This window comes from Hydra vulgaris, chromosome 10 (genome assembly GCF_038396675.1).
Source record: "Hydra vulgaris chromosome 10, alternate assembly HydraT2T_AEP".
NCBI classification, from domain to species: Eukaryota; Metazoa; Cnidaria; class Hydrozoa; order Anthoathecata; family Hydridae; genus Hydra; species Hydra vulgaris.
In genome coordinates this window covers 23,472,773-23,487,500 of record NC_088929.1, presented here as the reverse complement: position 1 = coordinate 23,487,500, position 14,728 = coordinate 23,472,773, and the positions used below count along the sequence as shown (strand labels likewise).

At 26.1% G+C, this 14,728-nt stretch overlaps 1 protein-coding gene across 2 annotated transcripts in view; it reads left to right on the top strand.

Moving 5' to 3' along the window:
- LOC101237302 (TBCC domain-containing protein 1) overlaps positions 1-14,728 on the top strand; it is a 142,706-nt gene that overhangs the window by 27,602 nt on the left and 100,376 nt on the right. For both annotated transcript variants that reach the window (XR_010641224.1, XM_065807546.1), the window contains exons 4-5: positions 1,596-1,666; positions 12,819-12,985. Coding sequence is in view for 1 of the 2 variants with exons in the window: in XM_065807546.1 (XP_065663618.1) it covers positions 1,596-1,666; positions 12,819-12,985 (238 nt within the window). In the remaining variant the exon portion in view is untranslated. The remainder of the gene's footprint in view (positions 1-1,595; positions 1,667-12,818; positions 12,986-14,728) is intronic.

Sequence of the window (14,728 nt, the reverse complement as noted above, 5' to 3'; positions counted from 1 at the left end):
AAGTACCTCATGATGTAATAGAATTACCTTATGGTGAGAGGCGTTGGCGTCTCAAATACTTTAGAAACTTGCAAGCGGCGTGATGACTTCATCCAAGAGTTTAAACTAGAAAACGGTTGAGATCATCAATTGGCTTAATCCAACGATTTGCAGATCACCATCCAACCTAATGAGTGAGTTCACATATAATAATGCTTGCTATAATTTCTACACAAATTTTATTGTCAATGATTTGAATAACTTGCCAATAGCATACAAAATAACTTTGTCAGTTAATGTGTTTAAGAATAGAATTGACAAGTATTTTTTTTTCTACTGCTGAAAACAGTACTTTTTTTACTGAAGATGAGCTGAATGTTTTTTAATTAATTCATGCTTTAGCAGCTACAATTATAGCCTTTTTAGATATTGTTTGTTATTAGCTTTTTTTTCTCTTTTTCTCAGTTTTGATATCAACTTATTTGCTATGGAACGCTTTTTTTTTACTTAATGTTTATATTTTACAAACCACCATACATTTTTGGATAATTTATTAGTTTTGTTTTTGTTTAATTATTTGTCATGTAATCTAAAAAGACTTATTTAAATATATTACTAAAAAAATAATCAAAAGTTTATATTTAATAACTTAAGTGTTTTAATTAATGCAGAATTTATTTCATAGTTTTCATTCAATTACATAACATAAAATGAATTAAAAAAAAAAATTGTATATAATACATTGTAGTTAGTGGGTCAACCCTCTAGACCCATCAACGTCTAAGTAAAATATGCTACTAGACCATGTCAGTCTTGACTTCTCAGTCATTCCTGATTCTTTATTATAAAAAAAAATTAAAAATGTCATGGCCTCACGATGACATTACCATTGTGATATGTGACATTATTAAATGCAGCTAACTGCTTCTATGCAACTACTTAATAACAATTAGTTAATAAAAGACTTTTTCCCTTATATATTAAGAATTATATATATATTTTTTTAAATTTTAATTCAATTTATAACAATAGACAAAAAACATTTTTGTATTTTTTTTAGAGTAGTCTTTTATGTCATAAACATTTCAAATTGGTTTTAGAAGCATTTTGCTAAAAATGGGTGCAATGGAGGCCGTGAATTTAATATTTATTAATTATGCGTAATATATATATATATATATATATATATATATATATATATATATATATATATATATATATATATTTCTTTGGCTTAATCAGTTTCAATTCACTTCTCAAAATAAATAAAAATTTATTTATATAATTAATTGCTAAAAATGGGTGCCACAAATGCCTTTAAATATACTAGTATAGTATGTTAATTGACTGATTAAAAATAAATGTTTAATACTAATAATATTATAAAAATTATTCATCAAAATAAAAACCTTATAAAATATTAAAACCAGGGGTTTTTTTTTGTCCATAAAAATAGCAGAAAGTAACTTTTAAAGAATTTTTTTTTTTTGCTAGTTCAGTATTAAAGAACTCCATTATTTTTTACCTCAAGATACTGGAGTTGCAAAAAAATAATAGGACATCCCTCCTTACTCAAGATACAAATGTTGAACTTTTAGATAATTTTTTTTTAATAGATACTTTCATACATGTTCTGTTCTTACTGGACCTCATGGGAATGAATCAAATATCAAGAATGATCACAAAGGTTAGTTGTTATGTTTTTTTTAATGTTTGACTTTTTTTTAATATGCCAATTACATCGGCAAAAGACAAATGTATATATTATATATATATATATATATATATATATATATATATATATATATATATATATATATATATATATATATATATGTATATTTGGGTAGACCTTTTTTAAGAAACAATAGTTATATTTTCAATAATGAGTTTTTAAATCAATTATGCAGTACAGTTATGGAAAGAATATTAGTGCAACCCTCTGCTTGTTTAGTATTAGGATATCTTGAAGAAGTTAAATTATTTTTTAAAGCCTTTCCTAATTTTTTCACCAAATTAGTTGTCAGAATATTCAAAACAATTAAAAAAGTTATGTGAATAATAGTTTTTTTTGCTTTTATTTCACATTTAATGTGAAATATTTACTTCATGGCAACTTTTAGAGAATTAAATTTAAATCAAAAAGATTAAAACAAAAAAGTTTCCTCCTGACATGGCTATAATAATTTTTAATTTTCTCATATTATAATTATTGAAAAAGTATATTTAAGAATGGTAGTGTATATATTACATCTCTGGTCATATCAGACCAGAGTAGTTTTTTAACTTTTCTCATATTATGATTATTAAAAAAGTATAATTAAGAATGGTAGTGTATATATTACATCTCTGGTCATATCAGACCAGAAATGTAATATATACACTACTGTTATATATATACACTACTGTTAATATATACTTTTTTTATAATTCCTAATTATACTTTTTTTACCTTACTATTTAAAAAAAATCTTTTTTTAAACTATTTTTGATGTTTATTTTTACACTATTAGATAATTTAAAAAAAAAAAAAAGCGATAATAAGAATAATGCTTTGATAAAAATCATAAGAATAATAAAAATGCTAAGGTGGCCAAAACTACATAAAAAAATGGACCATCAATGACTGTAAACATAGAATGACGTGTCCATTTTTTAAATCTTCGATTTCAAGAGAAAATTGTTTGTCGAAAATTGTTTGAAAAATCGTTGAATGTATGATAAAATAGCGTGTATTATTAACTGTAAAACATGGTGAGTGTAGTGTTATGGTGTGGGGCTGTTTTTAAGCTTTAAGTTATTTTTAGAAAATATCAAAATCTCAAAATCTAAAACAAATTCTTCAGAACATTGTATAAGTTATTTGACTGAGTTCAAGGATGATCAAATATTGAATAGAATGTGGGAGGTATTACAAGTATTACATATAACAAGATCTTACTCTTATCAGATTTTTATAGAAGGAATTAAAAGTAATGACAAAAATTAATACATAATGATGCATGAGTTGCGGAAAAAACTTTTTAATTAGTGGCATAAAATTGACTTTGACAAATTGCATAAGTCATTAAGAAGAATGCCAAGAAAATGTAAATAATAAAGTTGATTTATAGGCAAGTAAATAATAAACTAGTCCAATTTTTTTGTAAACCTAATAAATAGGAATATAAGATAAAATTCAGGTAGATTTTGTTTTCAGTTTTTCTCCCAATAGTCAGTAAAGCTTTGATATCTTATACATATATATATATATATATATATATATATATATATATATTTATATATATATATATATTTATATTTATATATATATATATATATATATACATATTTATAAATATATATATTTATGTATATATATATACACACATATATATATATATGTATATATACATGTATATATATATACATATATATATGTGTATGTATATATATATATATATATATATATAAATAATATATATATATATATATATATATATATATATATATATATATATATATATATATATATATATATATATATATATAAATATAAGATATCTATATCTATATATATAAGATATATATATACATATATATATGTAAGTATATATCTTATATATATATACTATATACATATATATACATATATATATATGTATATATACATATATATGTGTATATATATATGTATATATATGTGTGTATATATATAACTCCTAACTGGTTGTCGGAAACTCCCTTGCGAGTCAGGCTATAAGATGTAGCATGATTTACAGTAAAAAAAATAAAAATAAAAACATTGTTTACATTATTAAAAACATTCAGAATGTTTTAAAAATATTCAGAATGTTTTTAAAAACATTCTGGTCAATTAAATTTGCATTTTTGCGTTTTTTTTAAAAAACGAATAATTTGTAATTAAATTAATGGTTTTAACTTTCTGACAACACTCAAATGTTGGACGAAAGTCAAAAGTAATTAAGTGACGTATTTGTTGGCATAAGAATCATTTTTTTCCTCCGTACTCCCAAATGCAACAATCTATAGAACTATATATATGTGTGTGTGTGTATATTTATTTGTATTTATATATATATATATATATATATAAATATATATATATTTATATATATATATATATATATATATACATATATATATATATATATATATATATATATATATAAGATATCTATATCTATATATATAAGATGTCAGGGTGTTAGCCAGGAAAAAAATTCATACAGTGTTTTAGCGAAATTGGGAATTTAGGTGCCGCCAAAAAAAAAAAAAAGGTCATTACATTCTGACATTTAAAAAAGTAGATACAATTTTTTAGAAACAATTAAGTTTCAATAAAAATTTTCAATATTTGCTGGGTTATTCATAGGAATAATTTTCTATTTTATATTTCAGGAATATTTTTCTATTTTATATTTCAGGAATATTTTGATATTTTATAAATTTAATTCTAATTATTTAACTTGTTTCATTTTGAGCAATCTTCGTCAGTTTTCATTTTTAAATCGCTTATCTCCTTAGTTTAATATTGTAGAGAGAAAACAAGAACAAAAGACAGTTGTTTGCAATTTTTTTAATGAATGAATTAATAAATTTATTCATTGAAACTTTGATTTATTTTAATTGCGTACATCGCTTTTAAATACAGTTTTAAAAGGTTTAAACGATTAGTTACATATATTGTTTTCTGTTATTTTTATTTTCATTTTTAAATTATAAATGTAAAAAAAATGCTAAATAGTATTTAATTTTTAACAAAACATTTTTGACGATTTCAAAGATCCTCTTGTAACTTTTTTACTTGCTAAAACAACTTTTTAATTAACGACAGTCAATAAAAAACACTATACGTTATACGTAGGAATGCCAGAATTTTACGGCTTTTACAAAGGAAAACGCTAAAAAAAAAATTGTTACAGGTTTTTAAAATCCGTAAAATTTTAATTTTCGTAAAATCCAGACGTTGTCATTTTTATCATAGGTACATTCAAAAGTTAAAAAACTTATTTAAATCGATAGCTTTTATATAAAAGTTAAATAAAAGTTTCCAAAATTTTAAGAACTTTTAATTGAAAAACTTGGTTGGCTCGCCAAATTATTATTGGTTGGCAATTTACAAATTATTCGAACTTATTTATTTGAAATTAGCATGATTTTATAAGCGTTCAAACAAAAGCTTTCGATGTTATATTTTTTTTCGCTTCAGGTTTTTAATATTTGAAGAAACTTTTCTCTTTTTTATATAATTTTCTAATCTTTTTTACTACCCAAAATAATGAATTTAAAGAATACCATTTTGGAGTCTTTAGATCACTTTCGCTCATCGGCGTTAACTAAATTTAGTTAGAAAAAAGAATCTACGGTCTGGGTTTTTTCGCTTTAAACATATTTTATGATAACGCAAAGTTTATTATTTTATTTTTTTCGTCTTTTCATGATTCACAGACCTGATCATTTAGCGGAAATATGTCGTAGTCAACAAAATATCATACAGACGCTATAGTATTTTAAAATGAGGGCATCAACTAAATTTAATCGGCATATTTAAATATCTAGTAAATTAGGTATTTAAGTAAAAAAATATATTTAAATACAAAAACTGATTTTTTTTTTTTTTTTTCAATTCACAGATATACATTAAATATATACTTAAATTTAAAAAATTTAAATTTAAGTAGATAAAAAAATAATTTTTGTAATTATTGTAAATATTGTTAATAACTAATAATATTATAATATTATTTAATTATCTTTGTTTATGTTTTACGCAAATATAAAATATATAATACGCTTCATTGCATGTTTTATTTTTGATTTTTTTGTTGTTTTCGGTTTACTTTACCAGCTAACTTATTTTACCGAAATTATTAATAAATCTTTTAATATAAAAATGTTATTAACTTATAAATTATATTATTATGTTATTAACTTTTAAATTATAATATTTATTAATATGCAAATTTTATTTGTAACTTTCCTAACTTAAGATAAACAGCAAGAATGTAAATAAAGATTTTTTTAATAACAAAAATAAATTAATGAAATAATTTATTAAACGTATTGAACAATTTTAACTGGAGAATAACTGACATCAATTAAAAATTAAAAATAATTTTTTTTTCAACTTTTGAATGAATGATCTTGCTTGTTAATGACAACATGTTTTTTCACATTAAAAAATTGATCTTAATTCTTAATTCAATTCCTTGTTGTGTGTACTAATTGCATTTTTTAATCGTCTAGCGCAACACTTTAAATCTGAAACTGATTTAATTTTTTTTTTTTACCATGATCTTAAGAACCTTTGGGAATTTTAAACCAAGTAGGAAACCGCGTTATACGCGGTGCCATCAGGCTGGCTAACACCCTGAATGTATATATATACATATATATATATATGTATATATATATATGTATATATATATATATGTATATATATATATATATATATATATATATATATGTATATATATGTATATATATATATGTATATATATATATATATATATATATATATATATATATATATATATATATATATATATATGTATGTATGTAGTCGCCACAAATATTAAATGACTATTCAGTATTCAGCTACTTTTTTTACTACTTGGAATACCAAGATTTGAAAATGCCGAATAATAAATTGCAAAGAAAAAAAATGCATAAAAACGGATCACACATAACTTTTTTGTTTTTATTTTAACAAATAATTGGCATATTTGGTACTTAAAATCTATAGATGGTAAGTTATGATAGAAAAGGATGAGACTTAATTGAATGATGAGTAACACAAGAATGAATTTTAATATATGGCACAAGAGACACTAGCTCATTAGCGCAGCACGCGTTATAAAGAAAGGGCATCATATGAAGATGTGCTCCAGATATGGCAATATTACTCCATACAAGGACGGATTAGAAATTGATAGAGGTAGAGGATAGAATCTGGGGTAAGAAAGTGGCAAGCTCAATAAAAAGATGCAACCTTAGCAGATGCTAATTTTGCAATGGACTTGATATAAGGTTTCTTAGAAAGATCGGAAGTAAGAGTTAATCTTAAAAGACAAAGGGTAGATGACTCATCAAGTACATTATAGTTCATAAATATATGATGATCTGTATTATTGCGATAACGATTAGCTAAAAAAATTGAGTTTTATCTGAGTTAAAGTTCACTGGCCACTGAAAGCTCCATACTATAGCAGAAGTGAGATCCTTTTCAAGCTCAAATGCTCCTCTCTGATTGCATAACCAGAGAAAGTTGACTTCTTATCAAGAAACAAATAAATGGTAGTATCGTCAGTGAACAATATCACATTAGGTGTGAGAATTTCTGGGAGATCATTAATGTAAATTAAAAAAAGTATAAGGCCAAGTATAAAACTTTAAGGAACTCCTGAAGTTACGGAAATGAAGAAGAGTGGTGTCCATTGAGGACCACTTTTGCACTACAATTGGTAAGGGAGGCTTCAATAATCATGTTGCATGATACACCGTAAGAAGAGAGCACCATATGAAGAAGACCAGCATGCCAAACTTTATTAATGTCTTTAGAAATGTTGAGAACAAAAGCCCTAACCTCTCTACATCTATCTAATGTAAGATAAAACGTATCGGTTATTACTGTTAACAAATCAGCAGTAGAACAAGAAGATCAAAATCCATTTTGATGGTCAGAAAATAAGTTATTAGATCCAGGATGATAGATTAAATGTTTGTTAATTAAAGACCCAATAGCCTTGCTTATGATTGGAAAATGACTAATGGGATAGTAGTTAGATGAGTCAGATCACTCTCTAGACTTTTTGAAAATAGGGATAACTTATGCCACTTTTCAGAAAGCTGGAAAAGACTCTGATATGCATTTGTTAAAAAGTTTTGAAACTATAGACAACAGCTCTGGAGAACACATCTGCAAAACTATAACAGGCATGTTGTGCTGACCACAAGCTGTAGAAGATTCTAATCAGGAAATCATTTTAGATACAGAACACAGTGATTTAAATGGTGGACATGAGTAAAATATTTAATGTTTTAAAATTAAAATTTAACTTAAGTTAAAAAAAGTTTAAATTTTTGTCTATTTAATACGGCAATGCAAAGTTGAACAATTTGGAAAAAAAAAACACTTAGAAACCCATCAGAGTTTTTGAGTATATTCAGAAAAAAGTGATAAAAAAAAAAAAGATTATTGATCTAAAACTTGGAAAAATCTTATTTAACAATAAGGGATAAAAATACATTTTTCTGGATAATCATAATAGTATTTCAGGAAGAAAATTACTGAAAAAAGTTTTCATAAAAGTGATATAAAAACTGTGATTTTTGCACATAATTTTGCTGCAGTTTTTGAATATTTTAATCATTATCTCAAAAACCGTTAATGGTCCCATAGTAAACCTTCCTTAAACCAACCATAGTAAACCAAAGATTTCCAAACTACAAAAAAAAGCTTTCATTTGCATCAATGCTTGCTGTAAACCTTTAACAGTTTTTAAAAAAATTTGCTCTAAAATTGCCATTTTGGAATAAGAACTAGGTTTTGAAAAATTAACAAGTACACATGTGTTACAAAAATTGATTATTTACAAACTAAAAGATTGTTTAAAATATCATCAGCTATTGCACTTCTGCGCATACATGAGCGTTTAGAATGCCCTCTATCTAAACAGTTTTTGTAAAATAATTGCTCTTTGCTCCGTTCATCTGCAACTAATGGGTCAGACCCCAGCCAAAGTCTTTTGAACAATTTTCTATATTAACTAATTGATTAATTTTTCTTGATAGTTTTTTCCCTAAAGTATCTGAGAGGCTTGTTATTCCTTCTTCACTCCAAGATTTCAAACTGGTGAAATCATTTATTTCTATCAACTCCCAGCTATAAGCAAGAATTTTGTGCAGCTTTGGAGTTATACTTATCCTATAAAGTTCTTGTAGAGGCAAGATGTTTAGCTCCTGATGCATTTATTGTATAGCTCAATATTAATTTTTTTTACCAGATGGCATTGCTCTCAGAATTGTGGAAAAAAGCAAGCCATATTTAACTAGTTTGCGGTCTGTTTGATTTGATATGTGATCTGTAATTACCTTTTGCAGTACATTATTATGTAAAAGTTTTCTGGCAAAATTTCTAGTCGTTGTATTCCCCTCTAGTCCAGTTGATTCTACAAAATCCTATTTTATTCCTGATTTAACTCGGATGATTTCTTGTAGTTTGCTCTTTCTTCTTTCGGTAATGTTGTGTTTTTGTTTCTTAGATTCTTAAAAAGTTAAGACACCTGCCGTCATGTGGACAACTACCTTCATAAAATGATCAAAGTTCCTGTGCAAAACATGTAAAACTTGAATGGACCTAACATTTCAACTTTTGCAATCGGACTTAAAGTTTGACTGTGTCGAATGTTGTGATTTTTTTTTTTTTTTCATAATGGTTCAGTTCTCTTTAACTATGTCAAGAAATATTTTTTGGTTTGACTTTATGATAAAACCATCTTGAACTGTTTGTATATTTTCACAATGTTCTTTTGAAAAGTCACAAAGATCACAATATGAAACTCCAAGACCTTAATAAATATTTGAAGCCTTTCTGTCCAAACTATGAGTGACAATGTTTATTTTAACATGGTATTGATTTTCATTATGCTCAACAATAATTCCATTTTCCTTCATACAGTGTATGTCTTTGTTAAATAAAGAAAAAGATTGGATATTTTCATTTGACTCTTACCTCATTTGAATTATCTATATAAGGTTCACAATTTAAACAAGTGTAGTCATTAGTAGAACATATCTAGCCCTTTATACCTAAGAGAAAAGAAGTTATATTAGAAGAAGTGTTAGTGTAACAGTTATATTAATTTGAACAGATATTCAGTGTTAAAGCAGGTAATAAAGAGAAGAAAGTGGAAACAGTATATCCGTCTTATTACTTAATTTGTTTTTTTTCTTGTTTTGTTTTTATTTTTTTCTAAAGTCAGCCAAAATCATGACCAAATTAAACACATTTTGTGGTTATTATAGTTCACAGCTAAAGCAAAAATCAAGGCTGTATGATGCGGTTTCTGAAATATAAATATAAATATTAATAGTTTGACATAAAATTTCATCTTATGTAAAAACTTTTAAGTCAAACTTTCACATTGTATCTTTAATGAAATCATACAATAACTAATAAATGCTAGAACCTATACTATAATTTATAGTGTTTACATTTCACTATAATTTATTGTGTCCGATGTAATTATAGAGAAAAGATAACAACTTTCCTTTTTTGTGTCTTTTTTTTTGTGTTTTTCAGTTGTTGTTTATTTTTGTGTCCTTGATATATTTTATGATCTTATGAAAATTTTTAACAGGTAAGTTTTATCTAGTTAACGTAAAAACATGTAGTATGACTTTATATAAGAACTCCGAAATATTTTTAGTTGCATGCTTTAAAGTGCCCTTTGGGTGTCCTGGAGTTATAGTGCAATCATGGTGATGAACATGGGAGTATTTTTAATGAATAAAGCTTGAAATGTTACCCTAAAAACATGAACTTTGACCATATATTTGAAAAAAAGTTATCACTGACTTTTTTAGGGTATTTTACAGTGTGTTATTTTGGTGTCCTAGAATTATGGTATGCCCTCATGAGTATTTTTTAATGATTGAGCTTCAAAAACTAAGCTAAAAACATATATCATGACCATGTTTTATTTTCCCATGCCGCATAAAGAGATTTTTCCTAAGTATAGTCAAATGTCCACAAAAAGTGTAAATTAAAAGCTGCAGAAGCTGGAGTGATATGAATGTCAAGCAATAATCTGTTTTTCTGGAACATCAGGTAGGTTGTGATTTTTTTTTTCACCATCTTCGCTTCCAGCAAGGCTGCAAGCAACCACTAATAGAGTTGGAAGTTTCTGGAAGAAAAAAGGTGAAGTTTATAGAGCAAGATAACGATTGACAGACAACTTAAAAGATTGCAAATTATATGAATCAGGAAAGCTAGATGAAGCAAGCTAATTCCAAAGAACTAATGTTCAATGAAAAAAACTAGATGAATAAAAGTTTTTGGAGCACTAAAACACAGCCACAGTAAAAGGATGAGACTTAATTGAATGATGACTAACACGAGAATGAATTTTAGTAGATAGCACAAGAGAGGCTAGCTCTTTAGAGCAGTGCCCTTTATAGTATTTGTAAGTTTGATATGTTTATATATTTGTTTGATATATATCAATTTATTTCTTTTCTCGATATTGCTATAAATGAATTAAAATATGTAAAATTTTTTAAAAAGATTATTTATTAAATTTTTAATTGCAGCTTTGCAACTAAAAACGATTTTTTATTTAAAAAAATGTGCGAGTAACAAATAAAGAAATTATGTTAATTTATTTACTTTATTTATTAAAAGTTTTTAGAAGCTATTATTATTTTTAGTAATTTAGTTGTAAAAGCAAGTGATTAGTGAAAAAGTTGTAAAAACAAGTGATTAGTGAAATCAAGAGATGAGTTTTATAAAAAGTTTTTAGCAAACAGTTCAGCTTTGTCTTCAGGTGAGGTAAAATAATCTAAACCACACAAGAGAGGTGGAATAACAGATTATCCCTTATTATAGACTTGTTAAAGATTCTCCATAAGTTTTGGGAGCCCAATTTTTGAGATGAAATACCAAATTCTTTCAGTGTATTTATGCCAGTTTGCGCTTATGCTGGTTCCACTTTTTGCCAGATTTTGCTACTGCTTTGCACTTATGATAGATCACACTTATGGCAATTTGCATTTAGGTCAATGCTTGCAAATTTTTTTAGCACACTTATGCCAGTTTTTGCAACTGATTTGCACTTATGCCAGTTCGCACTTATATCAGTTTTTTCAACTGCTTTGCACTCATGCTAGTTCGCACTTATGAAATTTGCACTTATTCGATCCCCCCCTCCCATTTTTTTTTTTTTTAAGTAATGCATGTTAAAATTTTTTAATTAATGCAAAATTTAAAAGGATCAGTTCAAACAAAGCTAGCAAAACTGAAAAACTATAATTACTGTAAGAAAGATTAAGTCAATGAATGGTTAATCCTTCTCAGTGAAAGGCTGCTTGACACGTATGAACCATCACCAGCGCCTAATAGCATCGGTAATTATTTGTCTTTAATTCCTATGAAAAAGAAAAGTAGGAGTGGGTCACCTGATACATGGAACATCATAAAACTTGGTAATTGTGGATGCATCTTAAGAGTTGTGACAACTACTTTCATATGGTGAATCAGTCACTACTAGAGCTATGTTTTGACAAAAAAGTTTTTTTTAAAATTGTTTAAATTCATTTGTTTTTCTTGATGACAAAGTAATTTATTAGTTTTTAAAGTTGCTAAGTTTTAAGGTATATATATATACACACACGCACATGTATATACATATATATATATATATATATACATATATATATATACACATATATATACACACTATGTGTGTGTGTATATATAATATATATAACATATATAACATATATATATATATATATATATATATATATATATATGTATATATATATATATATATATATATATATATATATATATATATATATATATATATATATATATATATATTGCAAAGCCAATGAATAGATATGAAATCTAAAAAGATAAAATGAATTTTTTTTTACAAAATGTGAAATAAACATTGTTGAATGAAAATATTTTTTAAAGAATTCATTTTTCAATTTTAATATGTTTTTATGTGTTTGAATTTGATATGTTTTTATGTATTAGTTTTTATTTGTAATTTAGATGTAGTTTATATGTTTTTATATATTTGTATGTTTTTTCTTTAATTTTTTAGATCTTTGTAAAGAGAAGCGTAGTGTTGATTTGTTGAAATTTATATTGTACTTATATATTCAACATTCTAATGTCATTTCAATGAAGTCTGCAATTGTCACCGGGGATGAGTACCCATATAGAAATCGAGTCCAAGAGTTAGAGGGTAGAGCTGCCATTGGTGTAAAGGTATCTCTTTTCTATATTTTAGCTAATTTGTTATATTTTAGTCATTTGTTTTAGATTTTGTCCTATCATTTTTGTGTTTCAGTTCATAAAGTAACATTTTTTTAAAATTTCACATCATAAAGTAACATTTCTTTAAAAGTAACATTCACTTTTCACATTTCTTTAAAATTTTGAGAATTTGAATTATAACAAATTTAAATTGAATTTTTATATTGAAATACTAATAATGGTTAAAAAAAGGTCATTTTACATTTAATATTTGAATTTTAATATTTCATTTGAATTTCAATTTAATAAATAAGTTAAATAATTAATAAAGTTAGAAATTGTTCTGAAAATTTTTCTGTATTTCAAGACAACCAGCACATGATTTCACACCATGCTCTGCGCTCCCATGATAAAATGTCACATTTCAGTATAACTTTTGTTGCTATCTCTTCTTATAACAATGTTTCTTTTTGTCAAACACAAACTGAAAAGATTTGGAAAGAATTTGAAAGTTTGCTTTATTAATACCTGATTTTAAGACAAAAAGTTCACTGTTTATCACTATGGGCATATGCGGGAAATCTTTTTATGGCCTATTTTCCTTGATATGAACCTAAATCAATTTTTTAGCAGGGTGGTGGTGGCACTATGCTACACAGCTCGAGAAACAATGGCTTTATTGTGAATAATTGTTTCATGTAATGGTGATGTTAACTGACCACCAAGACCTTGTGATTTAACCCTTTTAGATTATTTCTTTAAAGGTTTTGTTAAGCAAAATATTCCAAAAACATCAATAATTAACAAGCTTAAGATTGAGGTTACTAATGGGGTTAAAATGAGCTTACTAATGAGGTTACTAATGAGGTTACTAGGTTACAACCTTTATTAAAAGTTAAATGTGTGTGAGGGGGGGGGGGGGTCAACCCAAAAACATCATGCCTCCCCCTCCCCCAGCATTGCCAAAAAAAAAGCCGTATCCCCAAATAAACTCTGGGTTCTTCACTGACCAGGGACGTGGTGGGGATTGAGCTCTGAACTTCTTGCTTATGAGGTGAGTGCTGACTACAACACAACCACAATTTCATCTGAATTAACAGAGTCTGACGAAAAACAAGGTTGACGATTTTTTGCCGATCTCAAACACTTCTAAGTTGACAGTTAGGTCGGCATTTAAAAAAGTATTACAAATCTCATTTTTTAGGTCTTAAAATCTAGTTGGTTTATATTTTTTTTAAGTTTCCTTCCTTCATCTTGCTTTCCTGATTCATATAATTTGCAATCCTTTAAGTCATCTGTCAATCGTTATCTTGCTCTACAATCTTTTCTCGTTCAGTAACTTCCAACTCTAATTAGTGGTTGCTTGCAGCCTTGTTAGAAGCAAAGATGTTTTAAAAATTAAAAAAAATTATTTTATCTACATTGCATTATTTTTAATTTACACTTTTAAGATCAACGAGACTATTGGCAGATGTGCCATTATACTGAATATGAGCCTGCTGCAGAGATGGTATTAAAAACATGGTAAAACCATACAAGGTGTTCGAATCCATTAACCGTGGTGCTAGTGTTAGCATCTTCTGACAGAGAAATAGTAAAAGTTCATTATTCAACCAAAAGGAAGGTCTAAAATGATGCTAAAAGGGATAGAATAAAAGCTGAGATTTTTCTGAAAGCAGTTTTTGTTGATAAAGACCAGCCACAAGGTCTTGAGTTGTATAATTTACTCCTGTTTAATTTTTGATATTCTAGTTC